The following is a 27,987-nucleotide window of genomic DNA, read 5'->3' as shown; positions in this document are numbered from 1 at the left end:
GATGTTGATTCTACCACCTCCCCTGGCAGCCCCTTCCAAGACTTGACAAATCTTTCAGTGAAGAAATTGCTCCTGATGTCCAATCTGAACCTCCCCTGGCACAGCTTGAGGCCTCTCCTCTTGTCCCTTGTTCCCCAGGAGCAGAGCCTGACTGCACCCTCCTGTGTCAGGAATTGTGGAGAGTGAGGAGGTCCCCCCAGCACTGCTTTTCTGCAGGATGAAAAATAAGTTCAGCCCATTCCCTCCAGATCTTGAGGCACAGGTACCCAGCCAGCCCTTGCTTCACCCACCTCTTTATCAGCTTGTGATGTGAAACAAACTCCCTGACCTCTCCAGAGGGCAGAGGGGATGCTGGCAGCAGCCTCCAGTGCTGCAGTTCAAGGGCCCATCTCAGCTGACACCACTGGAGAGCTGTGGCTCAGATTACAAAAACCCAGACTTTATGAGTAGATTTATAGCTGAATAAAAGCCTTGAATTACAGTAGGAGACACAAGGAACACACAAAGTCAGCCAGTCTGGCCCCCACAGCAAGCTTTGTTAACCAAATCAGCCCACTTGCATTACCAGCTATGGCTCCTGAATGACCTTCAAGAGCTCCTGGCTGGGTTCTTATTCATGAAAAAACTTGTACAAAGCCTTTATTTTGAAAACTGTATAAGCCAGGTCCTTTCAAGGGGATAATTGGACTGCAGAGCTTTCAGTTTTTCTGGGAAATTCACTTCTCTGAACAGTGTTATGGATACTGCAGAGAGGAGCAAAGTCCAGCAATGCTTGGACAGGTAAACAGTGTCTGAACATCCCTGATTCATCACCACTGTCGTCAGCTTTGTTCTTGCTGGCTTTGCTCTTAAGAATTCTGTTCTCCCAGGTCCTCACAGTGAAATCCTTCCCAGTATCAGTGTCCTTGGTGAGCATTAGCCCAGGAAGAGTCTGGCCCCAAAGAGCACAAATGAACCTTAGAGAAAGAGATGGAGACGTGGTATCTCTTTATCAGACCTTTATTAGCAGACTGTTCCCTACATGAAGAATCCGAGTTAGATTTGCATTATAACAATTTGTGGTTACAGCTACAAAGATGGTTGTCATTTTGCATTGATTTTTGCATTCTGATATTCATATTCTCATTAGGCCACACTGGTAGGAAGGAGCCACTGCAGAATTTATGACAGGTCTCAGGAAGAGGGGGGGTGAAAAAAAAAAAATTGTATCACTAATCCATTGTTGGTTAGATTTCCACATGGCTACTACTGACAGCACTGAAAGTGAAGGCAGAGTCTCACCTGGGAGACTCTCCATGAACCACCAAAATCTGTCAGGAAAAAAAAGCAGCTGTTTGAGTGCTAGCAAATCCTTTTCCAATTTCTCACACACATCTCCACAGTGTCCTCCTGCATGTGATGAGCACTAGCCCAGCAGTAGGGTCTGCTGCTTCAGCCTTGAAGCACAACTGCAGCAGCTCATGTCCAAGTGCAAGTTTCCTTCCATCTCTCTGGAAATGTGTATTATCTTTAGTCCCTGAGATTTCTCTCTTCCCCCCTTACCTAAAAACTCCCCCAAGCACTCTTAATTAATTGTTGTGACATCCAACATCCACAGACCTTCCACTTCCCACCTTCAGCCATTCACCCAAAGCCTTTCCACCGTGCACAGAGGCAATTCCAAGCTAAGGCAAGCCTCACAGTGCACCCTCTCCCCAAGGTTCTGCTTCCTCATCTGCTCCTTTCTCTCCTATGGCTTCTTGCTACAGAATTTCTCTGGGCTGAGGTCCTCCAGCAACAAATCCAGACGTGGGGAAGGCAGTTCAAGCCCCAGAGGGCAGGTACATGAGTGACTTCAGCATCCCTCCCCACGACTCAGCTGTGTGATGTAAAAAAACTAATAGAGAGCTTTTTAAAACAGGAAAAATACAAGCACAGTAACAATATTTAAACAAACCTATAAAAATAGCCTGACATAACTCTGTTCAAATAAATACAAAATAAATATGCTTTAAGCAGTAAAACAGTGGAATGCAACGCTGGTCCATTTTACCCAAAATGAAAAGTTGGGTGAGGATCTCCCAGGCCTCAGAAGCTGGATCCTATTAACTAAAGCAGCCCATAATGCTATCAGAGAAATTTTAAAGCCGTTTCTTTCCCTTAGCTTTATGAAAAGCACCCTTTGAAAGACAAGCAAGCATGCCTTCAGGACTGAAAGCTCACCTCTGCCAGTGACAGCCCCTCTCCCCAACAGCCCTTCCCACAGCAGACATTCCTGACTTGGGGCCTCCATCACACCAATGGAAACCTGAACATGGATCTACCAAGAGGTCTAAAGAGATAAGGTAGCAGCATAGGCACGGGGTTTGGAAAAGGTTGACGAGCTCTCCTTGGCACCAGGCAGGATGGAATTCAGAGGTCCATGCAGCACTGCACAGGGGCTCTTGTGTCGTGCTGGGAGCACAGCTGCACAGGAGCTGTGAGTTATTGTGTCTTTGATCACTAAAGCCATGCATCACAGTGCCAGGCAGCCCAGGGCTCTCCTGCCTTCCCCTTTCCAAGCCCCTGCAGAGAATAAGACAAGCCAATCCCAGCATGCAAAGGATACAGGCATGCAGGCTCTAGTCTGCTGCTTCTGTTAGTAAGTGCATCTTGTTAGTGGGTTTATGAGACACACTTAAACCTATAAAAAATAAATAATCCTAATTCTTCATCAGGCTGGCTTAAGTAACCTTCAGCCTGGCTGGATAAACCACTGCCCACCAGCCCTCCAAACCAGTATAGATCAAAGTTACATTTCATGTCAATTCTTGGAAGCAGAACATGAATGTCTCCCACCCAAAGGAATATTTGTAAACATAATAAGCCTGGTGTGGCAGCAGCTCCTACACAAGGTTTGTACAAATTTAAACAATGGGTAGGAAGTTAAACAACTGAATGGAAAAAGCAGCTCTCTGAATGGAAAAAGAAGCTCTTTCAGCAAGTCAGAAGGTGCTCATCTGTAGGCAAACAGCTCTGTACAGGCAACATGCTGAGAGCAGACCTGTAACCCAATTCTTTGCTACTCTGTCATACTGCTGGGAACTGACCTCAGCAACTCCCACTGCAAGATTTCCCAGGAGTTCAGCTCCTGGTCTCCCAAAAGGCCCCAAAGAAAAGGACCCCGTGATGGTTTATGTGGAGTTCTGAGTAGCAAGATGGAAAAGGACACCAGATCCTCCCCTCCCCCTTCCTTACTGACTCACAATCTGAGATTTCACAGCTTTGCTTAGTCAGCTTAGTGTCGACACATTCACAGAATGAGAGATGGCTTATATGTCTTGGGATCACATCCCAAGATTTCAGAGTTCTGAGTCCTCAGCATCTCCTGGTCACCGCGAGTCCACGCCCAGAGTCATCTTCAAGTTCTCATACACCACGTAGCTGATGCTCACAGCTGGGATCACCTTCATAAAGTTGGGCGCCAGACCCCGGTAAAGCCCAAATGCTCCCTCTGTCTTCAGAATGTGTTTGAACAGTCCCCTCATGGTCACTTCAGGAGCACCCTCCACTGAAGCTGCAACAGGGAAAGCCACAATAAATAATGCAGCCTATGTGGTGAAAACACTTTTGTTTCCAAGAGCAGCTCTGATCCATGTGCGTTCAGATGTTCCCAGAGCAAAGGTGCTTCGTGGGGGACAGCATGAACTTCTCAGCTACCCATTCCGTGCTCCACACTGCAAGTATTTTCTCAAACTGCTCTGCAGATGCCCTCAGCCCAGAACTGCTGATCTGAGCAAAACAGAACCTCTGTCCTGGAGGTCCTTGGCCACAGAGGTTAGAAGGGCAGCACGAAGTCCACCGTCCCCTTGCAGCATCACAAACAGCCCGTGGCTCAGCTGCGTGGGCCAGCTGAGGCTGTTGTTGCAATGTTTACACTAGAGAAACTTTAGCCTTTCTCAAAAACAAAGGCAGGAGCTCCCACTGTTCCAAAAGTTCTCACCTTGGGCCTGCATGCGTGTCCTCACGAGGGCCAGTGGGTAGCTGGCAAGCTGTCCACAGGTGCTGGAGATGGTGCCACAGGCCAGCAGAACAAAGACCCCAGGATCAGCACTGTTGACAGCATAGCGCTGCAACCAGGTATTTTTTAGTGTCTGGAAGGAACAAGCCCAACATTAGCAGGGAAGAGGCAAGCAAAGGAGTATCACATTTCATGAAAGATCTAGAGTAAAGGCTAGAAAGTTCCAGGCAAGTTCAGCCAAGAACACAGGGCATCTCAAATCCTTTTGAGCTGCTGTTGCCATAGTGCCTGGGGAAAATCCCTCCTTTAATTTTCTGCTGCAATTTTCTCGTGAAGAAAAGAAACAAGAGACCATGCATGATGCTGACTATGGTTTATGAACTAGAATCATCATATTGGATTATATTTTAAGACATTTTTGGTTAAAAAAATACTTTTGTGCCCCATAAGGCTGTTCAAGAAAGCTTTGATAAAATACAAAATACTTAAACGCCTGTCATTACTGACAAGTCTGACAGTGATAAGGCCACACAAGCAGCACAGCCCTACAATAGGTTAATAATAACATAAAACATAATATAACAACTGTAAACCAACAATAGGTTAAAGGCTTCATACCTCATAGACTGCCAGGTCAATACCAGCATATGGAATGATCCCCAACATGTTGGGAATGTAGCCTTTGTAGAAGGCAGCCATTCCTTCCTTTGCAAGGATGTTTTTGGCACAATCCAACATGCCCGAATATTGTCCCGTCTTCCTTAGAGCCATCCGTGTTTTCAGAACCTAGAAGACAAGAATAAATAGCATGAAGGCCTACAGGAGAATCAGCAGGAGAAAAATGTACAAAGTCATTCATAGAAGCATGACTGTCAGGAGCACAGCAAGTGCTGCTTGGTACCACCTCTGAGAGCTCATTAAAGATTACAGTGCTGGTGTTGTACCCACATCTTCCCAGCCCTGCCCCTACCACGAGCCCTCCTGGGCTGGACTCAGCCTCCTGCCTCACCTCCATGGGGTAGATGCTGCTCTGTGCAATGGCCCCAGCCAGAGAACCAGCCAGGAGCCGCTCGTGGATCCTCAGCATTTCCTGGTCAGTACCAATGAACCGCTTGATCTGCAGAAGCCAAAACACACACACGTTGAGGCTCCATGACTTCTCTCAGCCATCATTTTCTTTTCAGCTTGTCCTGCAGTCACAGCTGTCTGTGCCCTCACCTGCTCATAGGCCATGAACTTGATGGCTGACTCGGGTGCAATCTTGAGCACGTTGATGCCGTTGCCCCTCCACAGTGACCTGGGGCCGCCCTCCCGGATCATCTGCGTGAAGCCGCCGATGATGCACATGTTGTTACTGCGCGAGGCGTGAACCTGGGCGACAGGGACAAGCCTGGATTACTTCCAGCCCCCATTACGACAGTGCAATGTTTTTCTGTAATCCAGGGACAAAAGGGCGCTTTTTTATTTACCCAGAGATTTGCCAAGGTTTTAATCCCTTCCAGATAACTTCTACAATAGGAGAGCAAGCTCCTTTTCTTTTTTGCCAAGTCTAGCGTTAACTAATCAATCAATCTAATCAATTATCTCCCGCTGGAATGCGAGGAAAGGTTAAATAGGCAACTGTCTTGGTTTTTTCCCATACCTAGCATAGGATCAACTACCCATCAACTTCTCAGCTGTGACAAAGCAGGCTAAAATCAAAATGTTCCAATTCCTTTCTAATGCTGATAATACTGAGTGCAAGCTCTGCCAACTGACCACCACATACACTTCAACTCTCATGGCCTCAGGGTCTCTCAAAGGAACAGAGATTTTAACCTATTTCACCAAAAGTCAAGTTTTCCATAAAACTGTCTTACTACTGACAATTTTGACATGTCCACCTCCAACAAGACCCTCTGTACTTTTTCTAGTTAATGAATAATAAATTTTTTATATTACTTTGATCACTCAAATAATTCAAAATGCTTTTAAAAATAGCAATTAAAGAACAACAAGATTAACATGGGCCAGAGTGCTGTACTGTGTTGATGAACATTATCACCTCCCAGGTAACTACAAATATTAAAGGAACCTGCTCAGGTGTTTAAACAAATTGGAACTTCTCCATCATACCTGCATGAGCACTTTCAAACGGTCCAAGGGAGCTGTGCAGGTTCTGGACACAGCACCTGCACCTCCACCTGCAACCAGATGTCTCCACCACATCCCTGTCTGCCTCTCTTCCACTGTGAACTCATCAGGGACAGTCAAATTCTCTCCTACATCAAAGATCTGCAAAAGAAGAAGGTGTTGAGAAATGTTGCATCAGCCAGTGATCTTGCCGAAGTTTTACTGCTCTTTATTAGTGCCAAGTGCTGAAGTTCAGGATGTGCTTATCCCAAGCCAGCAGCTTATCTACAGCCACTAACTGCTGTGCCTGGCCACAGGAGCTGCCACTGCTAGAATGTGTCACAGGGAAAACTCATTTCTGGTTTCAAGATTTCTCTCCAAGAACCTGGCAAGTGCTGAACATTTGTCTACATTTAAATACTATGGGACGCTTTTGGGAACAAAATGACCAACTGCAGGCATGGCAGTTGCATGGCAAAAAAGCTGGACCTCTCCAGAACCTTCCAAGCTTGCAGCCAGTTAAATCTCATTACATACTATTCACGTACAGAAACTCCAGAAAGGATGGCTGCCTGTAGAATCAGATTCTAGTTTAAACAGGTCCTGAACCAGCTGGGGCTGGCCACTGCCAGGAGCTCCTGGAGGTGCACACCAAAAGAACACCCTCATCTTCCTGCAGTACTGCAGTCGTCATCACCTGTGCCAGTAGCTGTGACAGTGATATCCAGCAAGATTACAGCAGAGGACAGGAAGCAATTGAGCTTCCAGAGCTACAAGGAAGCTGTGAACCATGAAGAGAATGATAAAAACTGCTGATAGCAGCTCCTGGGGGCCAGGACTTGGACCAAGAAGCTGGGCAAAGACTGAGACCTGTTGTACAGGAGCTATTTCTTACCGTGGAGTGCTTCCAGTACAGGATGATTTCAGGAATGTTCTCCACAGGGTGCAGCAGGTGATAGTCTCTCCACTCATTCCAATCAATTGTCATTGTCCCGTTCTTATCCATGCTAAAAAGATTGATCATCAGGTGAGTACAGACTCCCACTGGGTGACAAATTCCTCCTCCCCTTCCCTTTGATTATCCACACCTACGCCAAAAAGAGCTTTGCAAAGCAACTACTAAAAGACTTCTAAAGAGACACAAGACAAAGCTAGGAAATCTTCTGTTCACCAAACAATGCTGAGGTAGAAGTGGGCTCTCTCTTTCTTCCCCTCTCTCTCCCTTCTAACCAGCCCACAACAATATTTGCAACCCCTCCTAACAAATTCAGGGACATGACTGACACTGAAGGGAAAATAATACTTACTAGGTGACAGGACCCCAGAAGTGTCCCGTCCTTATTCTGACACACAGGCAAACAGACAGAGGGAAGGTAGCAGAGGAAAAAAAAGAGGAAAAAAACAGCACAAATAAGTGGTTGTTAACATGTTAGTGCCACATGCATAAAGCACTCAGCATTTCCAAAGAGCAACTGCACAGTCCCACTCCAAGGCAGCAAGCTCAGGGCAGCAGGACAATCAGACAGGGATGCAAATCAGCTCAGGTGCAAGCACTTCCCCTCAACAGGTCAGGGAGAAACTCTGACAGTAAGTCTCAATAAAGCATTATGATTTTATAATTGTATGTCAACTCACAGGGAGAAATCAAAATGGAAAGTAACAGGAAAAAGGGAGGAACCAAAGTCTCTGGAAAGTGCATACAGGGGAAAGAGAGACAGGCTCCTTGTCCCTGTATTTCTTTCTAGCTCCCTCAACATAAAACAGAAACACCAGTAGAATCTTCACCTCTTCAGTATTTTCTCAGCCTGCTGTTCAGAGATCTTGACTCCCAGGTCCCGGAGAGACTGGACAATCTCCTGGGCATCGATGCGACCTGCAAAGAGAAGCCAGTGAGCTCAAGGACTCATATTACAGACTAACACATGCACCAGTCCACCCTGAGCATCACCTTACCATCATTCTTTTTATCCAAACTCTTGAAAACCAGTCTCAGCTTCTTTTCATGGTCTTGGAGATAGTGAACAAATTCCTCAAAATCCAGCTGTCCATCCAGGTCTTTGTCTCCAGCCTTCACAATTTTCTGTTCAGAAAACAACCAAGAACTGTCAGTTCCTTTGTTCACTCAGACAGATGTATTCCCCCTTCTACTATATTTAAAAAACATTTCCCACACAACTGACTTTTTCTCCAAAAAGTAGCTGACAGAATTGCAATTCTTCTAAAAGAGCTTCTTACAAGTCACCTGATTCCAACTGCTTCCCAAAGTCCATTACACAGATGGAATGCCTCATGGTTTTATCAGGGATATTCAGCTAGTGTCATGTGTCTAATCTCAGGACTGTACCTTGATTAACACCTTGCAAAGTCCTTGTGAACTAAGTATGAGTCAACAGATTTGCGTTAAAAATGAATCAGAAAACTTGAGGTCACCAAAAAAAAAAAAAAAAAAAAGAACAGGAAAAGGAATTTTGTGCCTACTACAGTCCTTAGAGAAGTAAGCTCCCTCTGGCAGTAACTAACTCCAACCAGCAAAATCCTGTCCAGGTCTAGTGAATACAGCCAAAGATAAAAACCTTTGTGAACTGGTTTAGGCACCCTGCAGCTATGTGCTTTAATTACACAAGTTTCCATGAGATGCATATAGAGCAAGAATAGGTTCTTAGTAGGACGAAGTTAAAATCAAGATCAAACTGTGCCAAACATCTAGGACAAGGTAAATGACTAATTAACTCACTGCAACTGCAACTCACTTAGGCAATAGGCCATGGACTGTCCTCTCTAAGGGCTTTATATTGACAGGTGAGGTGATCTCCAGACTGCAAGAATGTGGCTCAGGGAGTTCCTATTTCCCTCTTGGTGCAGCCACTTGCCTTTGACAGCCTTTAAGTCTTTTCCAACATGAATCAGTGAGCAATACTCAATGAGGTATGATTCAGTTTAGTGCATCACCCAAAGTTTTGTTTTAGTTATGGTAACATTTATGTTAACAGCAGATGGGTTGTTAAAGAAGCTCTGAGCTGAAACGCTGGGTTAACCCTCTGTTCACCAATATCTTGTCTTCAAAGTATTAGGCAAATTCTTGGCTTCAAAGTATTAGGCAAGCTTAAACTCACTGTGATATGTCCTCATTCTATGACCACCAGTCCCCTTCATAAACCAGAAGTCTTTGTTTCAATGTCATTTTAAATTACTTCACTACTAAATAATTTGCTACTGAAATGCTCTCTCTCACCCACCAAGTCCTGTCTCTTTAGCCCTAATGCTATGAGGATTATTCCTAATCACTCTATGAACTTTAAATAAGAAAGTGCTGTCCCAGCTGCCCTGACCTCCAAGGTATGCCCAGTATTTCCAACCTGCCATTTATCATATGACCGTTGTGAAGTTCAGATACGACCTCACATTTAACTTGTAGGCTAAATATAGACAAACACTCCTCTCCTGTCAGCACACTGGGTTTCAACAGCTGAATCAGGGCTTCCCTCTCACTGGCAACCCCCAACCAGTTGACAGGCATTAATAATGTGGAGGCACTGTAAGAGAGATGTGACTGTGCAACTGCTCCCTCTCTCTCAGCACGCCCCAACAACTGCAGAAATGCACCCTGAGTGATCAGAGACCGCAGGCAATAAAAGCATTGCCCTGTTCACCTTCCTCCCCCACCATCAGCACAGAAACGCTGCCTGCCCGACAGTAACCCACAGCACACGTGTGAGGGGTGAGAGAGCCAAGCTCCCATCATCTTCTCTGGAGGTGTGAACCTCTGCCTGCACCTCTTCACTTTCAACAGCAAACATGAAATCTAGCCCATAATAGCTGTTCTAGCTGCAGAAGCTCCCGTGGTCACCTGCAGCCACAGCCCCTGCAGCACACTGTGGGAACCCACACACCTTCCAGCCTGCTGTCTGTGTCTCTGCAGAGGCATAAAAAGCTTCCCCTGCTTGGCTGATCAATAATCAGCTCTCTGGGCTCTTGACAGCAAGAGCTGAAAGCAAGAACTGTGACACATCGGGATGGAGAACTCCATGGATTTAGTGCATTCCCTTCCACAGTAAAGAAAAAAGTTCTTGCATAATCTTCCCCAGCTCAGCCCACCCACCCCAGCTGAGTCACACAGAGCTGCTCTCCTCATAACAGCACAAACCTGCTCACCTCCACCAGCTTCAGCTGACTCTACATTACAGCCTGCTGTCAGAAAGAGGCATGTGGAAGGATGGAAAAAGAAGGAAGAGGATGTGAAATGCTGTATCTGAATAGACCCATAGAAGCAGAAGACTTCATAATTTGGAAAACCCATTTTTTCTATTTCATATCAACTGGTTTAAAAAGTCTTACAGGCATCGAGACCTCACCCAATTCAAAACAAAAGAATCAAAAAGAGTTCACTCCACGCCAGTTCAGCAATCCCTGCCAAGGGGCACAAGAAGCGTTTCCATGCTTCACTCAGGTACTACAACAAACCATTACCAACTTGTCCCCCACTCAGGTGAGCCACTAAAGGTGTTGGACACCCCCCCTGCCTCGCTCCCTTCCATTCCCCTCTCAGGGCCATACCTGCTTCCACTGGCGGTAGGTGGAGAATTCCTGGGAAGGAATGAAGAGGCTGAGTCGGAAGATGGATTTGAGTTCGGCCGGCAGCCCCTTCGACTCAAAGTACTCAAACTCCGTCTGCCTCTCCCCAAACACCGGCACGTACAGACAGAGGCAGAGCATCTTTCTGAGCCCAAGACTCAGCTGCCCTGCTCACTCCGACCGGCAAGGAAGGGAAGTAAAACTGAGTGATTCCCCTGAGCTAATTTCAGTACCTAGTGGAAAGGAAATGCCAGCACGTCTCATGACACATGCCTATGAGCGAGCCGGCTCCGGCGGGATTGGCTGCACAAGCCCTGCCCTTCTACTTAAAAGGGAAGCCGGGGCTGCTGGTCCCACCCAGCTGATCCAGAGACACGTGAGCTCCTCCGATTGCTCAACACCTGGCTCCCACTGAACCCGCACCTTACATCACACCCAGCGCCAGTTAACTCTTACTGCTTTGGCCAAGGGCCAGGACACTCACTAGCCGTGCCTTACAGTCCTTTCCTGATCCTATTCTCACCTCTGTAGGGATTTACACAGGTAGTGGGACCAGTCTTGATCACAACCTCTCCCATCATGCAACACAGGAAGACTATCACTGTCTTCCAAAAAATTATTTCTTTAAAGTGCGGTAAGAACAGGATGACACCTACTTACTGCTTTAATACACGTCTAGGACAGCCAGCTTAATTAAAAGTTTCCCACTTTTACAAGGTTATTTTGTTATGCCAGAGTTGACTGTCTTTGGTCACAAGTTCTCCTGAAACCACTTGTGCCAGCTAAGAGCAGACAACCCCTGCACACAAAGACCTCTCCCCTCTGTAGCACTCCAGAGTTACCAACACAGCAGCAATAAAGCCTGTAGAGGTTTGTCATTGAGCCAAATACAGAGAAAATCACCCAAATCAAGGGCAGGCTTCAAAACAGCCCCAGCTGCTTTTTAAGCCTCCTAGCTAAGCATCCACACAGCAGTTACAACAGCTTAATATTTTTCATCCTTTTCTGACTCCAACACTGCAGTCAGATATGTGCTACGAGATGAACAGAGCAACATTTTCCAGTTTCTACCCTTGACAGTTTAACTGCTTTGTAAGCGAGTTCCTGAGCTCTCATTAGGAGCAAGCCAGGCTGGAGGGAATGTGGCATAAGTACCATTTAATGCAGGTATAATTACAGCTTTCTGTCAATTTGGTGGAGTTTGAGATAGGGGTAACACCTAGCTCTCTCCAGAGAGAGTACCAATGTGCAGCAGGCAGCAATGCTGTTCAGGACAGAATCACTGACTGCTAACATGAATTTTAAATAAAGTTATAGTCTTGGTATTAATCAGAGAGAAGCTATCACACAGGGGAGATGCAAAAAACCATAGCCAATAACCCAAACACTGTAATCCTGTCTGCACTAGAAGTAACAAAGTGTGTTTGCTGAACTGGTTCAAGCCAGCCAGGATAAGAGCCTTCCCCTCTGCTGCGGACACAGCAACATTTTCTGGTGTTTGCTGTATTTGAAGAGCCTGCTGGCAGAGCAAAGTCCAACCAGCACTCCCCTCCTCAGGCCCTCATGCACAGGGTGCCTCTATGTCTTTGCTGTGTTATTTTGTTCTCCAAAGCAAAGCCAAGGTCTGTAATGAGCTGCTCATGGAGCTGCATGTCAATCACACAAACTGGTTATATTTAATCTGTGGCTTATTTTCAAGGATTTTTTTTTTCTTTTTTTTTTTTTTTTTTTTTAAAGCTTAATGGATCACGACTCACAGCAACTCAGTACCCTTGGGAGTCGTGACCTACAATGGTGTCCTCTGCCCTTCCTGGGCCACCTCACTCACCATGGCACTGCAGCCAGGTTACCTAACCAGGCTTAACCTACTCCCTGCTGACGTCTCTCTGCATGAAAACAGGATCTTCTCAGGGACTCCAGATCCTCTTAAAGATCAGCTGCAGCAGCTCACTGTATGCATGCATGCCCACAGCACACCCCAGCCTTCTCACCAAGCCCAGTCTCACTGCAAGCAGCACCCCAATGATACCTACACCCCACTGTCCAACACCAAACACCCTCACCGAGGGGAGCAGGGTGGGCACCCCCAGCAACAGGTAGTAAGTGAACAAATCCAACTCAGATTTGCTTCACAAAGCCTTAAGATCCTCTGTAGTCCTTCCCACGAGTTGCCAAGCATCACTATTATAGCTGCTTGGCAGCTCAGTTACTATGCCAACATGATGCAGATTTTCCTAAGAAACTCTGTTTGGAGTTGGCAGCTAAAGACAAAAGGCAAAATCGGCACATTTTAGGAAAAAAAGCCCTGCTACCTACGTCAGAGGAAAGGAGAAAGCTAATGAGGTTAAAGCTGATTTTAAGCACGGTATTAATTACAGGACAGTGAGCTAAGAAGGAGAGACAGATTACAAATGAAGTTTATACCAGCAATTCAGGTTATAATGACAAAAGGAACTTAAGTATTAAGAAGTTTTTGTATTTCAGCTAAAAAAATCCTGGTAAAGCTGGAAATACTCAAGAGCCAGGCAGCTCTCCAAAGCTGCAGGGATCAGTGGTGCTGGGACACTGGTGTGGGTCAGTGCCCACATCTCAGCACACACAGAGCCAGTCCCACTGCCCCAGCCCCTGTGGGCAGCAGCACACTCAGCCCAGGGCTTTGGTGCCAGCTACAGACAGTACATCCCTCATTAGCACTGTCTATTCCTGACCAACCAAGGACAGGACACAGAGCTCAAATGAAGTCACTCCTCCCTGATATTTCCATCCACCAATTCCACCACTGGAACTGCCAGCCTGGCTAATACCCTCTACAGTTTCCTTGATGACAAGAAAAGTGAGCCATGAAGGAAGGCAAACCCAGCTCCTTCTCCCTTTAGCAAACTCGTTTTCATTTTATTTATAGGATTTGGTTCTTCTAAATGCTGCATGAGTTACCAGTTTCTATACTCTGCCATCCCTGCTAACCTTTCCAAGTCATTTGTACTCTTCTAGGCATCTACTTCATCACTGGTTTACTACATCACCTCCAGAATGTACCTCCCTGTAAGGGATGGAAAGATGCAACCATACAAGGATCAGAAAAGTATGCTGCTTAATTCTGAATTTACTCTGCTAAAAAAAAAGGCTCTAAAAATATCAAGTACCAGCAAGCGTCACAGTCATGTAACATCCTCCTTCAGAAGCAAAACAGCTTTCTGGGTTCCAACCCTATTGCTAGAAGGTTTCACTGGGTTCTGCTGACTTGGTATTTTTAATTTCTGGAAACTAGCTTATAATTAATTGACCAGTACAGAAAGTCCTCACAAAGCACAGAGAGTGTACGATGTATGAAGGAGGGGAGTTAATGATTTAAGAGACCCCAGCAGAGTAAAAAGCTGCAACAGGCAAGGCTTTGCCAGGGGAAGGATAAGAGACCAGGCACAGCAGAGAGCACTATGTGTTATCTGACATAAAGGTAACCAGGAAAGGTGACCTGTTCCACCAACAAAACACAGGGATCCAAAGTTACAAGTCCAGATGGTGACATCAGGGGCAGATCATGCCTGTCTCCTGTGTACACAGATCCAGGGCCAACATAACACATCTGCAATCAGTATTTTCTCCCCATCTTTGCAAAAACAACCTCATGTTGAAACAGCTTTAAACAAGCAAACATCTGAGGAGGAACACAGCAATAACAAGTGAAAATTGAAGAGCCAAGGCCAGGAAGCCTCTCCAGTCAAGTTTATCCATACACATCAATTCCTTACAGAAACCCCAGTACCAGGCGTGATATTTTGTGTGTTTTTAGAAGAGAAGTAGTAACAAGTGTTTTTACAAAATTAAGTGGCCAACCAGTCAAGAGACTGCTCCCAAGGTTACAGCCAGTTAGTGGCAGAGAACAAAAGCCCCCACATTTTCTATCAACACCAAATAACACTGTTTGCTCACAGTGGTTTATTATCTGTCCCTATGGCTGTGTGAGGCTTTTCCCAACACTTCTCCTTCAGACAGGTAATTGGAACACTGATATCCGATCAAGCACAAACAAGTCATTGCATCTTAACAAGTTACTGTCCATCAGCTGAGCCATGGGCTGGATGAAGCATAAGCCAGCCTGAACTGCAAGGTGAAACATATCTGCATAATCCTCAACAGAAGAGCTTTACCCTGCATTTTACTTTACAATCAGGGCAAGCTAAAATTACACAGTCACAACCTCCTGGCAGAGTGGCAGTTACTGCCTAAGATGCAATAACTCCATTTTGCCACATCTTTATCCTCTAGGTATTTCTCCATTAGCCAATCCTACTGTTCCCATGCAGAACTTCCCAGGGTCACACAGGAAAGAGGAGATTGGTATCAGCTTCCAGAAAAAGCTTTATTTCCAGGTGTGAACAGATGGACTTTCCCTGACTGAGAGGCCATTGTTCTCTGGAAGACATTAGAGATTTTTAGCCCTATAATTCCAAGGTTTTCGTCACCACTTCCTTCAGTTCTGAGCCTCTGTCCTTCTTCAACCTCTGTGCACCAAAGTCCTCCTCAAAATGCGCATGCTCCTTTTTTGGAAGGGGATGCACAGTGCTAACTGCTAAGGACAGAAATGAAGGCAAAAGTCCCTGCAGATTTTACAGTCTGATTCAAGCAGGGAGTGGCTTCTGCTCCACAGAATGTGAATGCCGCCCTGCTTGTTTCCATTCAAAACAGCAGCAGAACAGATATTAATCCCCTCTACAATTTAAATATGTTCATCCCTCATTTTAAAGAGAAAGCTCACAGCAACAGCCATGCCCAATTCCCTGTCAAATAAACTGGATCCTGAAAGTCACACACTCCATCCTTGCTGCAGCCCTTCAGTATCATCCTCACCTCCCCCTTCCTTCACAGGCCTTATGCCCAACTCCTTCCCCCCTAATCCCGGGTCACACCCCTGGTTCTGAACCACATGTAGTCAGAGCTGACTGCACCATCCTCAGGGGAGACAGAACAGCACTCCCTCCATTAAATAAGCCAGAACTGCAGTTGGCCAGCACTGGGCTGGAAGCTCCGGCACTAAACTAAGCAGCTTTTGTTTGCCTCCCCCCAGACAAAGCCTCACCATTTATTCTCTGCCAACTGTGCGTCCCCACCACCTCCCCACTCTCCCACCCCCTGGGAACTTCCAATCCTCACACCAATTTTAGTCTCTCCCTTGTGCCACCCGCTCCCCAGGGACACACTCTACTCTCTTCCGGGCTCTGCCATTCAAATAATACAGCCAGTTACTCATTTGCTCAAAACATGCAAGTTTCACCAAAGGCTTGCCAAATCACCAGAGACTGACTCCAGAACATTTTAGGATGCATTTCATTCTTTGCCGGTCTCCGATGCAGGGGTGGGACTCGCCACTAACCTGCATTATCATTCCCCATCCTCTCTGTCATGCTTTTTACAAGTTGCCCAGGAACCCTGGAGGCCCCCATATTTCCCCCTTGCCCCTAAACAGCATTTTTCTCCCACACTTTGAACATCATGTTTGGAAGGTTAGATCATCTCCTCTCTTCAGTCACTCTCCTGCCCCCCGCCCCCTTCCTTTCTAGCAAGCACACGCGTTAGACCCTGCTCCCTTTTCCTGTTCCTCTCCCCCCTCCCCAAATTCACACACACAGCTACTCACACATTCCACCTGCAAAACCCTTCTCCCAGCAGACCACACACTCCACTGTCATGTGCACCAACCCCTCCTCAGGCCCCTGGAAATCCCATTACCTTTGGAAAATGCTCTGCGGGTCCAACCACCAGTAGGATAGTTGGTCTCCTTTCAGTGGGATCAGTCCCTCTGTCCTGTGTCTTCCCCAACACCTTTGGCCCTTTCTCCCCGGGGCCTGGAAGTGGGGTGGTGTTTCTGGCCTCATCCTCTTTTTCATCTGCAGGACCTTGGCATATGGCCCTGGGAAGGAAGCTAGACAGAAAATGCCACAGGGTCTGCAGCATTGCTGCTCCAGCGAGCATCCCAGGCAGGGAAACCCTGAGCGCTCAGGAGCTGCCCGCTGCCAAGGATGATGTGACTGCACTACCAAGCACCCCCAAGACGGGAATCGGCACGGCAGCCAGCGGGAGGCTCAACCCAGCGACTCCACCGGCTCCGACTCTTTACAGACCGCTCCTGCGGACGCTTCCTGCCTTTTGAAATTGCTGCTACTGCAGTCGTGCCTGGCCTGACAAGCAGCTCATTGTACCAGAGCCTCAGAAATCTGATGGCAACAGACAAAGCACAAGCCCTCTGGCACGGAGAAGCCGAGACGCTGCGCTTTGGAGACTGCTTGGACAGAGAAGCCGAGAGACGCCGCGCTTAGGGAGGAAAAGCTAAAGACGAAACCTCTCCGAGAGGAGCTTCCCAGAACCGCCGATGGCAGCGGCAGCCCGGGCGAGCAGCGATGCCGAGCAGCGATGCCGAGCACCCGGGCTGCGTCCCCACTGCAGCAGTGCCCAGCCAATCCTCGCTGCCAGCGCTGCGCTGCTCCGACACGGCCGCGCGCGCAGCCGGCCGGGAGCGCGCCCCGGGCGCGGGGCTCGCCCGCAGAGGAACGCGCTCGCCGGGCCCCGGGGCCGGGCAGGGCCCCCAGCACGGGACCCGAGCAATGGGCAGCGCCCGAGGGGTGTGTGTGTGGCTCGGCAGCTCCGGCTGCAGCTCTTTGTTAGGGCGGCAGATGGTTGTGCAGAGAGAAGCCGGCTTTGCCCAGCCATGGCCGCATTAACCTCTAAGTGCACTCTCTCTCCCCAGTCTATTATAGTCTCATCCGTGTCTACAATAGCTCTTTGGTGCTGCATTGTGCTGCTGCCGCCTTGGGCTCCCCGCACAGCGTTTACGGCCATTCATCACTGTGAGAGCTGGGCTTAAACCATCGCTGGTTGGTCGGCTGGCCGAGCTCTGCTGGAGGAGCCTTGATCCACCTAGTCAAAGGTAGGATATTAATATATATCGACACAGGGACACACGATATTGCTTGGATTTCTACAAGAAATGCCACGCTTTCCTCTGCTGCCACATTGATTGGTGAGGCTTTGATACCATTGATTGGTATCAGTCTCCCACCAGAACCACCCTGGAGGAACCCAGCAGCATTTTCCATTTTACAGTTCAACTTATTTCATATTCCCAGAATCTTTGTGTCCACAGAGGGCACTGCATGCCTCACTTCCAAAGTACTGAGACTCTTCCCTAAGTTTGGGGGTTTTAACAGGCCAGAAAAAAAAGAGTACAAACCCACAGCTTCCATCACCTGGGGCTCCCTACCCAACACAGCACAGCAAGAGCCACAGCAAGCAAAGGACCTCAGTTTTCAGTTTTCAACTTTTGACAGTGACAGACTGCAGGACACTTCTGGTATACATTTATTAGATGTGAAAATATGATCCAAAATCTAAAAGGTCTGCGAGCCTTAAGCACCCAAGTTGCACATAAATTTTGAGATGAACATCACTTTTGGGAACTTGCTATCACTGAATTCCTATAAAGAACCTAAGTAATGGAAAAAGTGAGAGACAAGAACATAGAAGACAGCACACTAAAAAAATTCTTCTGCAAATACACCAGAATTACTTAAGAAGAAAAAAAATGCTTTTTAATCACAAGTCTATGTAGAGTATGCAACAAAGTTTTTTATCTTAAAATTTGACACATACCAAAAAGTAACCACACACAAAAAATTTACAAAATTATGGGGCAGTAACACTGGAGTGAGGGTGTGGAAAAGCCCTGTCCCTCTCTGAGGGATAGCAGTCTGGTTTTAGCTGGGATGCAGTCAGCAGCTCAGGCACAGGCAGAAAAGACTGAGGAATTCTTGTCATGCCTCCATTACCCTGAGCTGCTGCCAGTCATCATAGCTACAAGCCCAAAAGTTAAACTACTTTCTAACACATAGTGAATCAGATCCTTTAAGATGACATTTGGAAGTTTTTAATGCTCTCAAGTCAGAGGAACAAAGCAGATTTTCTGAACTGGGCACAGTTCTTCAAAATCAGCTTCTATTAGCCTAAGGCTGTGGTTTCACAAGCAGCTGTGAACTAATCTGAAGCTTACTGCCACTACAAGTCATCTCACACATCCACTTAAGCCCTGCACTTACCTTGCTCCTCTGACAACCCCATTAACCCAGCCAAAAAACTGCAGAGCTTTCTGCTGGGGTAACCAGTTAAGGCTACTCATGGATGGGGTCCAAAAAAAGTGTGGAAAGGGCATCTGGGCTGCCTGCAGCAACAGGCAGGCTGCCCTGCCACTCACACAGCTACACAAGTCATGATACAGAAGGCAAAGAACCCAAAGTAGAACTTGAGATTTGTCCTCTGTGGTCACTTAATACCCACAAGGGGTCCCATTTAACAGCTGATGTTACCTGACACTGTTACAATTGTTCCCTTGCATTAGAATTAACATTTGTGGTGTGTGCACATCAGTGACCCCCATCTTCCTTTGTTCATGCAGAGATTTCATAAGAAAATAATCATTTGTGCAAGAAATTATATGCCTGGGGTGTAATTAAAGCATAAACTCAGCAGTGCTTCTTTGGCCTCTGTCCTCACTAAAGGAAACCTCAGAGGAATTCTGCCACCACACTAATTCACATGACTCCTTGAGAACAGACAATTTTCTAATCATATTTAGGTGAAGAAAAAAAAAAAAAAAAAAGCATTTCTTTTACCAAGTGGGAAATTTTTTTAGGTCAGAATAATAAACCTAGTAATGGCAAGATGATTATAGCTAGAAGCAAGACAACTGCACTCCTATAGGGAATCTGTAGGGACTCTGTATTACTCTGCCAGTACCACCACGAAGCCAATCATTCAGGCATAATAAAAGATGTCATAAATACTGTGATTTCAATACTGTCCACCTGTGAAAGGTGACACAAAGGAATATGAGGAGCAAGAATTAACTTTTCCTAGAAATCCTGAACCCTCACCTAGGCCAAAGTGAAACAGCTTTCCCAACCTCAGCTTCATTAGGAGACAGCTATTCCTCCAATTCCAGCCGTTTACATGATCCAGACCTGGGATTTAAGGCAGAAAAAGCAGGAGGGCTGATCTGAATGCTGGCTCTCAGCCAGCACACCAGTCACTGGGGACAGAAGGCGCCTGTGGCAGCTGGCCTCAGAGCCCTGCACCAAAATGGATAGTCATTAGATAGCCTGAGCAGAAGCTGACAATAAAGAGCTGTAATATATCCAAATGGAGACAAAAGAGAGAGAAAAAAGCAAGAGACTGACATGTTTTGCTCAATTAAAGTATTTTCCTCAGTACTGCAAGCTGGCAGAGGGAGGTTCTGCATAAGCCATAAAACTAAGTTATCTTGTACCCTTTTTCAGCTACATCATCATACCTGCTGAGTCTAAAACTCCAGTTTTCAGACAGACACTTGCCTTTTCCAGGCTGGTATACCTGGCAGAAATTCACTTTTGCTTTAAGATGATTTCTAGAAGACTTTTGAGTAAATGCACAGCGTTCTCCTGTGAACATGTGAGCCTCATCATCAACAACTTGCTAACATGAAAAAAATGTGAGAGGGAGGGTAAAAAGAGAGGGGAGCAGAGGGAAGGGAGCTGTGCTGGGAGCAATGACCCTTCTCCTCCAGCACAGGAAGAGCTGCAGGCAGTCTCTGGTTCCTTAGGTGACCCTGCAGGAATGAGCAGTGACTCATCTCCTTTGGGAGCCTCCTGGAAGCACCCCAAGGAGCCCTGCTGCCTACATGTGTGTGCCACCAGAAATAGCACCCAGCACCCAGCCCCCAGCTGGGATGGGCCACCATGACTCTACCAATTACCTCTTATCTTTTCAAATTTAATTTCTGAAAGAGGAAAACATTAAGCATGTCACTACTTCACATTTTTTAGAAAGTCAAAGTTAACCCTGCACGGTGTTTCTCGCACCATGACATAAAATCTCAACGTCTTGGCCACTGCTGCTTAAATAATTAAAGTGTCTGGTGACATTTAAGTACATTCATATATTAAGGTGACACAGCATAGCTCAGGGAACACAAAGCAACCCAGGTCTCCTTGTTACAGAAATCCTGGCACAAGGAATTAGCTACCCAAGCTGATATATTCAGGCATCCACAGCCAGTGCCAAACACAAAAATACAGAGAGAGCCGGCCAGGGAGGGGGAGCAGCACAGAGCCATTGCCCAGAACAGAGAGTTTCACCAAGGTCATATCATATTATATTATATGAAGAGCAGGGATTAACCAAGAGACATGACATCCTTAATACTCAAAAATTAGAAAATCAACTTCTTGCTGCACCAGACAGTAAAGCAGGAGAACAGGTAGAGAAAGGAGGGCCCTGCAGCAGCCCAGGCCCAGGCCTGTCCCCACACAGTTCTCCTCAGGCTAAACCATGTAGGTGCACATACCAAGCAGCTTTGCCTTTCCAAGCAACTAATGATCTAAAAATGTCAACAATTTCTTAGAGAGGAATTCTCCACTGCAAACTGCTTTAGCTGTCAGAAGCTTCCTGCAGCTCGGGAGCTGGAAGAACTCAGACACCTCTGCTGCCTTCCCAAACAGACATGGTTATCACAGCTATGTGCTCATGGCTGTAACAACAGCTATGCTTCTCCACCCAAGACAAAGACTGGGCCATCATTAAACTGTGCTCATGTCCCACATTCACAGGGACAAATATAGCCATACCACATGAACAAGAACAAAGACTCATTTCCCATTTGCTACAAGTAGGGCTGTAGGAAAAAGCTCCCTCCCCCTCCTGCTGACACCATATCATGTTATACTGTGTGCAACCAAAGCCCGGGGCTGCAGCACCACCATTTTGTAGGGCTCTCAAACAAAAGATCAAGTCCTTATTATAGCTTTAATGTCTTTTATTAATGCTCACCAACCATTTAAGGGTTCTGCTCAATATTCAGCTAGATTAAAAATAAAAATAAACAGTAAGTATGCTGAAGTCTGGAGCTCTGACATTATCTCCGTGATCTGACAACTCCCTGAAAGGAGGTTTAAGCCACTCAGAAGTTGACCTCTTCTCTGAATCAACCAGCATCTGGACAAGAGGAAATGGCCTCAAGCCATGCCAGGGGAGCTTCAGGCTGAACATCAGGAAGCATTTTTTCACTAAAAGGATTGTAAGGCACAGACTGTCCAGGTAGATCACCATCCCTGGAGGTGGTGTTCTTAAAACAACTTAGTGCTACAGTTTAGTTAATACAATGTTGTGTCAAAGGTTGGACTCTATCTTGGAGGTCTTTTCCAACATCAACTATTCTAATAATATATGCAGATGAGGACAAGGAGATGCATCGACTACTTACCAAGGCACTGAGCTCTGGTCACTAAAAATGCCCCACAGAACACACTGAAAGACCAAAGTGCTGCTGCATATTCTACACAGGCACAATCAGTTGCTTTGGATGAGTTTTGTTGTTTCACTCCACTCAGGCTGAGGGGTTCCTACAGGCATTCACTTCCCTACAAAGTTGAGAACAGACCCCATCCTGCAGGAAGTAATACTGTGAGGCCATATCACTGATATTTAGGATGTCTTTCTATTTACACAATGCTGACATTTAAAATTTTTATGCTCTAAGTTGCACCTACATCTCTCAAAGGTCTGCCAGCAGCCCTTGGTCATTAGCACTGTGCAAACAGGACAAAGGTCTGCTAAATAAACCAGAGAACCACCAAGCTTCTCCAATTTTCTGCAAGATAGGACAAAAAAACAATCCTGAAAGAACAGACATCCCTCAAGAGTTAGGTATCTGGTCCTGTAAGTACATAAAGTAACACTTGTCTAATCTGTTATTGTTTATATGCAAGGGAAACATGCAGGAACAAGTTTCTCCTGTGCATATTTGCATTTAAAACCTGCTCCCAACATTGAGTGGACACACACTGCCCATTTCACCATTAATCACACTAAGGCAGGGCTGCCCAGAGACCAAGGCTGGGTAAAGACTTTCACCAAGACAGTCTGAGATTCCCTGGTCCCCAGCACCCCTCTCCTCCTGCTGTCCCTGCAAGACCTCTGGGTCCTGGCAGAGTGACAGCCCGTCTCCCTGACATTCCCTGTCCCAAAGCTCTCACTGCAGGGGAGCTGGCCAAGGCTATTAATAACCAACACTGCGCCCAGAAGTTTCCTTGTGCCAAATCCAAGGCCTGGCTTCTCAAAGTCTTTTCTGCAGCTGTCAAGAACTCACGTGATTGATTACAGAGTTCATTTGCGTCTTCAGCCTAAATCAGACAAGGCAACAAACCCCAAATTCATACCAACTAACCACTCATCACAGATTTGAAAGTTTTATCTACAATGAGATCACTGACCTACAGTTCTGCTCTTGCTCAAGTGCATGAGAACAGAGCCTCCATCAAACCACACATTTCATAATTTACAAAGAGCAAGAACAGGCCTCCACTCCTACAGACCCAGCAAATGTGACCTATTTCGCTTATTATTTTAATAAATATTATTCATGAATGTGTGAATTTAATTAACATGTTATTGAAAATGGTTTTGCCTTGTATTAAACTGGTTTGGGGTAGTCACAAAGGGTAATCCTTTGGGATTAGTATGGAGATGGGTGGATGAGAAGCTGCTGGCAGCAGAAAGAAGGCTATCAACTGGAATATCAAGCTGTAACAGTATTTGTCTGATACAACCTTGTGTTGCTCAACCCTTCAGGATGAATTACAAAAGCCCAGCTAAAAGCTCCACAAGTGCCCCAGCAGGATTCAGGACACATACCATGAAAATGTGATAATGCATAAATGTATATAGGTTTGGAGATGTATTGTGAAATCTAAATGAGAGCTGGAGAGACATTCTAGTCCAAATTACCGAACAGAATTAGAATTTTGCTCTTTTTATCATAAACTGACTTCTGTAACACAATAAAAACTTAGGTCCTCCAATTCCAGGTGGCTGTGAATAGAAAACAGGTGAAAGCATCACACTGGAAAAAGTTCCTGCTCCTTCTGCCCCTTACAGTTGCTAAGAATTGCAGTACATTGTGCATAGTATAAAACAGAGTATTCAAAGTGTTGAAGAATAAAACAGTCCCAGAAACGGAGCCTGAGAGGAAGAATTAAATGACGTCATGACAGAAGATAAAGTATTGATCAGAAACAAGATTAAATTTTTTTACAACTGCAACTGCTACAGTAGAAAGAGTTTCTCAATCCATCCATGGAGTCTCTTGCGAAAGAGCTGACTGATCTATTATCCCAGAATGGCATGGACACAGCTGGAAGAGTCCAGGGACACATTTAAAATGCAAAGTTGGTCAGAAGAAGGGCCTGACGCAAACAGAACACTGCGGAGTCCAGCTGCAGCAGCACAGCTTTGCTTCTTCAGTACATGGGAAAAGTAAAAAACAGACCTTGAGGGGAAGTTTGGACAGCCAGGAACCTGAAGATCAAAGATGAGATACAGGGCTAAGGAAAAAGTGATGAAAGCAAATTTCAGCAGCCTGGGAGCTGATATAGTTTTCCATAGGGAAGCTGATATCAAGGGAGCAATCACAGTTGCATACATGAATTTAGGAGGGGAAAGTATCACAAGACCAAGGAGGACATCACTGTTAAAGCAGAGGCAAAGAGGACATTTGGGACTGAAAAGAGACAAGGGTTATGTTTTCTCTGTTTCTTAAAGTGAACTAGTCCAGCAGAAGATGCTCAGCACCACTGCAGAAGAGGCAGCTGCAGACAAAATTCACCACTTCAGTCTGTCTCTAGGCAGCTGGGATTAATTCCACCAGTTCAGACTGTCTGGAACTTCAGCAGCAGAGATGAAGTTTTGGAATGGCACTCCAGCCCTGCAGTTAATCAGGATCAGTAGGAAAACAGTTACATTAGCAAACACACAAATATTACCATCACACATTCCTTCAGCAATAGGACATCTCCAGATACAAAGTAGGAAACAGTTCTGTTTCAGCATATTTCCATTAAGTGCATATTTCAAGCTCCACAGGTCTATATAAAGTCAGAAAGCAACAGTAACAGGACATTGACCATCCCAGAGGTAGATGAAATTTAGCAGTAAAATAGTATCCCTTCATACAGTAGAACAAGAAAGGCTTTAAAAAAAATTCTTCACATGGTTATCATTTTACTGCCCAAACAGAGTGAAGTATGTGGATTGCTTCATGCTGACCAGTGCAAACAAGCATTTCGTTACAAGGCTCACTGGTTTGGCACACTGTATTTTGTCAATTGGTTTAAAGATAACAGCATGGGATAAAACAAAAAAACAAACAAAAAAAAGAAAGCATCGTTTACATAAGAAAATTCCACCTCAAAGGACATCTGAGTACAAGCCCTTCTCTCCCCCACCACAGAAGGCCACCTCTAAAAGAGAGGGCAGCAATTTTCCAAGAATGCCACAAAAGGTTTTATCTCAGCAAGAACTCTCAAGCATTGAAGGAGCCAAAATATTGCTCATTTTCTTTTCAAGTTCAGCCCAAAAGTTATTGTTACTACAAGGACTTCTAGCCTACTGACGCAGGGAGATTAGCAGCTCGCAGCAAAGATTTGTGATAACCTCACTTTACGAGCCCAACGTTTTCTCCATCTGCTCCCAAATGTTAGAAGGCAACTCCCATATCAAATGTACTGCTGCATGGAAGGAAAATTAAAGTGCACCATGTAATTTACTAATCACAAGCAATCCATGTGATTTATGCCTAAATTGGTCCAAACACTATGCTCAATAAATCAGGAAGTTTTCTATCTTGACACTTAAGCACTTTCCTTGAGCGTGACCTCACATTAGTTAAGCATTGAGGTGCCATAATTAGCTAAGTTGGAGCAGAAAAAAGACCAACTTATTAATAGAACTGCTTTGGAAACAGGAAGTTTATTTGATTTCCCTAAAAATTGCACGATGTGGAAGTTTGCTAGCCAGCTGAGGGCTGTTCCCACATTTTTAACTGGAACTTGAGAGTTTTGAACTCTGCATCCTCACTCTCGATGGTTTTTACCCTGCTGAAGGGCACGCTCTACCACACTAACAATGCTTTGCAAACTCTAGAATGGCTTGTGTTGGAAAAGACCTTAAAAAGCATCCAGTTCCAACTCCCTGCCACAGGAAAGGACACCTTCCACTAAATCAAGTTGCTCAGTGCCCCTTCCAGCCTGGCCTTGGACACTTATAGGGATGGGGCAGCCACAGCTTCACAGCTTCTCTGGGCACCCTGTGAAACATGCGTTTCACCCCTCTCACACTATGGATGTGGAAGAGGAGTCAGAGGAAGGAAAGGGCTGAGGAACAATACTGACAGACAAGGGCTTCAGCAGAAAGACAGGATTGTTAAGCAGCCTCCAGGCAGCGCTTCCCTCCGGCAGCGAGCTCCAGTCCCCGCAGAACGGTTCCTCTGTGCCGCTCCCGCAGCGCGCCAAGCAAAGAAACTCTCTGCTGGGAAGTAAAAACGCAGTTTATTTTCAAGTGCTTCCTCCTGGGCCTAGAGAATGTTAGGCTGGATTGAGTTACATGCAAAGAAAAGAGAATGCAAACAGAGGCAGGCATGCAGGTGTGAGCACAGAACATTCTGGGTCATGAGGGACTTTTGGTAGAGGTCAAGGGTTGGCAGCAGGTCAGTGTCACAGGGCATGCACTGGTGACTTGTGGTACAATCAGATTTATACACCCAAATGCACCCAGCAGAAAACCCCCACGGCACTCACGGTATTTTTAGAAACAGCACAACTAAACTGCTCACGAGATCACACTACCAAGGAATTCTCATATTTTTACAGCAGCTAGGAAGATGCTAACCAAAAAGAAATGTTAGAAGTTAAGATGCTGGAGATTCAAAGTTAGAAAGGAGCTAGAAACTCTGGAAAGGACTGTGCAAGTAAAGCACTCAAACTGGGTCAACACTCCCAGAACAGGGAGAGAATACGAGCTGTCACTTGAATTAAGTATCTTTTCAGTGACTCAGAAGTTATTCTTAAACTCTTCTTCCTTCCTGTAAGATTCAGGCACTCTGTGGTGGCACATCCCTGGCTGCACCCATGTGTTTATCTCCTATCTTCACATGATACTCAGCTTTTTTATGGCCCTGCACATAAAAAACAAGCGACTAGGCAGGGAAAAACTGTGCAGCACTGAGGACAAGCCCATTCATCATAGACATGTAAATTACACTAATCACAGTTGAATAGAGCAGCATCATGTTGAACCTTGGAGCCCTCACTGTACAGCATCACACAGAGAGGTGTGAGTACAAAAGGCTCCCTGAAAGAGAAAGCCAGAGCTGCATGTTTTACACGCTCCACCTACAAATTGTACAGTACAGCACCCTCCCTACATTCTAAGATATTTCCAAACACATAAAATAAACGAGTCTGGCATAAACCATCCTGAACAAACATAAGCAGCAACAGGCTGCCAGACTCATATGAGGAACACGATGATGGAATGAAACCTGCACAATTATCCTGAGTGCAGGAACCGTTTCCAAAGGGCCTTCCACTAGTGTAAGTCAGCATGCAAGTTACCTGTGCTGAGTCCTGGAGAAACACGATTTCCTTTATGGTTTTTCCTGCCCAATACCGAAGGTTTTGATCTTACTAATTACGGACAGCTAACACCGGACATGCCTACAGGTAGCAAGCAAGCCGATTCCTCCGGGTCTAGCGCGGAAGCCAGCAGGGAGACTTGGAGGTCTCGCATCACACGGCCCCGCTCTCGCCCGGAGAACAGGACGCTAAAGGGACACAGCAGCTGCCACCGCTGTCCCGACGAGACACAGCTGGAAGGTCTCCAGAGCCCACGTCCTGCTCCCAAGACGAGCACGGAGCGGATACGGGACGAGGGGAGCGGCCAAACCCTCCCTTAGCCCCGGAACGCGGGAGCGCTCAGCCCCGCCGGGCCAAACCCCACCGCCCGCCGCCGCTCACCCGCAGATCCAGCTCGGTGCGGTGCAGCCCCAAGCGGCCCAGCCCCACGGCCAGATCGTGGATGCAGAGCGCGCCGTCGCGATTCACGTCGAGCTTCTGGAATAGGGCGCGGAGACGCCGGTCCTGCTCGGAGGCCTCGGACAGCGACCGCCCGCAGGACGCCGCGCTCCCCCCGCCGCTGCTGCCGCTGCTCTCCACCGCGGATCCCTGCGGGGACCCGCATGGGCAGAGAACGCCGCTCACCACCGGGGAGGCGAGAGAGCGCCGTGCCCCCGGCATGACCACGCCGGCACCGACCACCCCTCACGCCCGCGGCACCGGCAAATGGCGCCGCTTCCGCCTTCGCGCCACGCGCCGTCGCTGCCACGTGATGCCCCGCGCCAACCAATCACAGCGGGCGACACGCCCTGGGCCACGCCCCGCCGCGCCTACCGGGGGTGGTGGGTCATGACG

At 46.6% G+C, this 27,987-nt stretch overlaps 1 protein-coding gene across 6 annotated transcripts; it reads right to left on the bottom strand.

Annotated features, from left to right (window-relative positions):
- Window positions 1–983: 983 nt before the first annotated feature.
- On the bottom strand, window positions 984–27,914 carry SLC25A25 (solute carrier family 25 member 25). Of its 6 annotated transcripts, none has more exons than XM_056505388.1 (11): window positions 27,535–27,893; window positions 8,045–8,171; window positions 7,877–7,964; window positions 7,399–7,434; window positions 6,987–7,098; window positions 6,095–6,253; window positions 5,198–5,350; window positions 4,989–5,096; window positions 4,598–4,765; window positions 3,962–4,112; window positions 984–3,535 (listed from the first exon to the last, which is right to left on the bottom strand). In XM_056505388.1, the coding sequence occupies exons 1-11, from the start codon at window positions 27,811–27,813 to the stop codon at window positions 3,351–3,353; spliced, it is 1,566 nt and encodes a 521-aa protein (XP_056361363.1). In that variant the 5' UTR covers window positions 27,814–27,893; the 3' UTR covers window positions 984–3,350. The 6 variants fall into 6 exon arrangements, with proteins under 6 accessions (XP_056361363.1, XP_056361365.1, XP_056361367.1 ...); XM_056505390.1 differs by lacking the exon at window positions 27,535–27,893 and adding an exon at window positions 16,391–17,118; XM_056505392.1 differs by lacking the exon at window positions 27,535–27,893 and adding an exon at window positions 10,646–10,971.
- Between the last annotated feature and the right edge of the window lie 73 nt (window positions 27,915–27,987).

Source organism: Oenanthe melanoleuca, chromosome 17 (assembly GCF_029582105.1).
Source record: "Oenanthe melanoleuca isolate GR-GAL-2019-014 chromosome 17, OMel1.0, whole genome shotgun sequence".
In the NCBI taxonomy this organism is placed as follows: domain Eukaryota; kingdom Metazoa; phylum Chordata; class Aves; order Passeriformes; family Muscicapidae; genus Oenanthe; species Oenanthe melanoleuca.
This window is presented reverse-complemented; position numbering and strand designations above follow the sequence as displayed.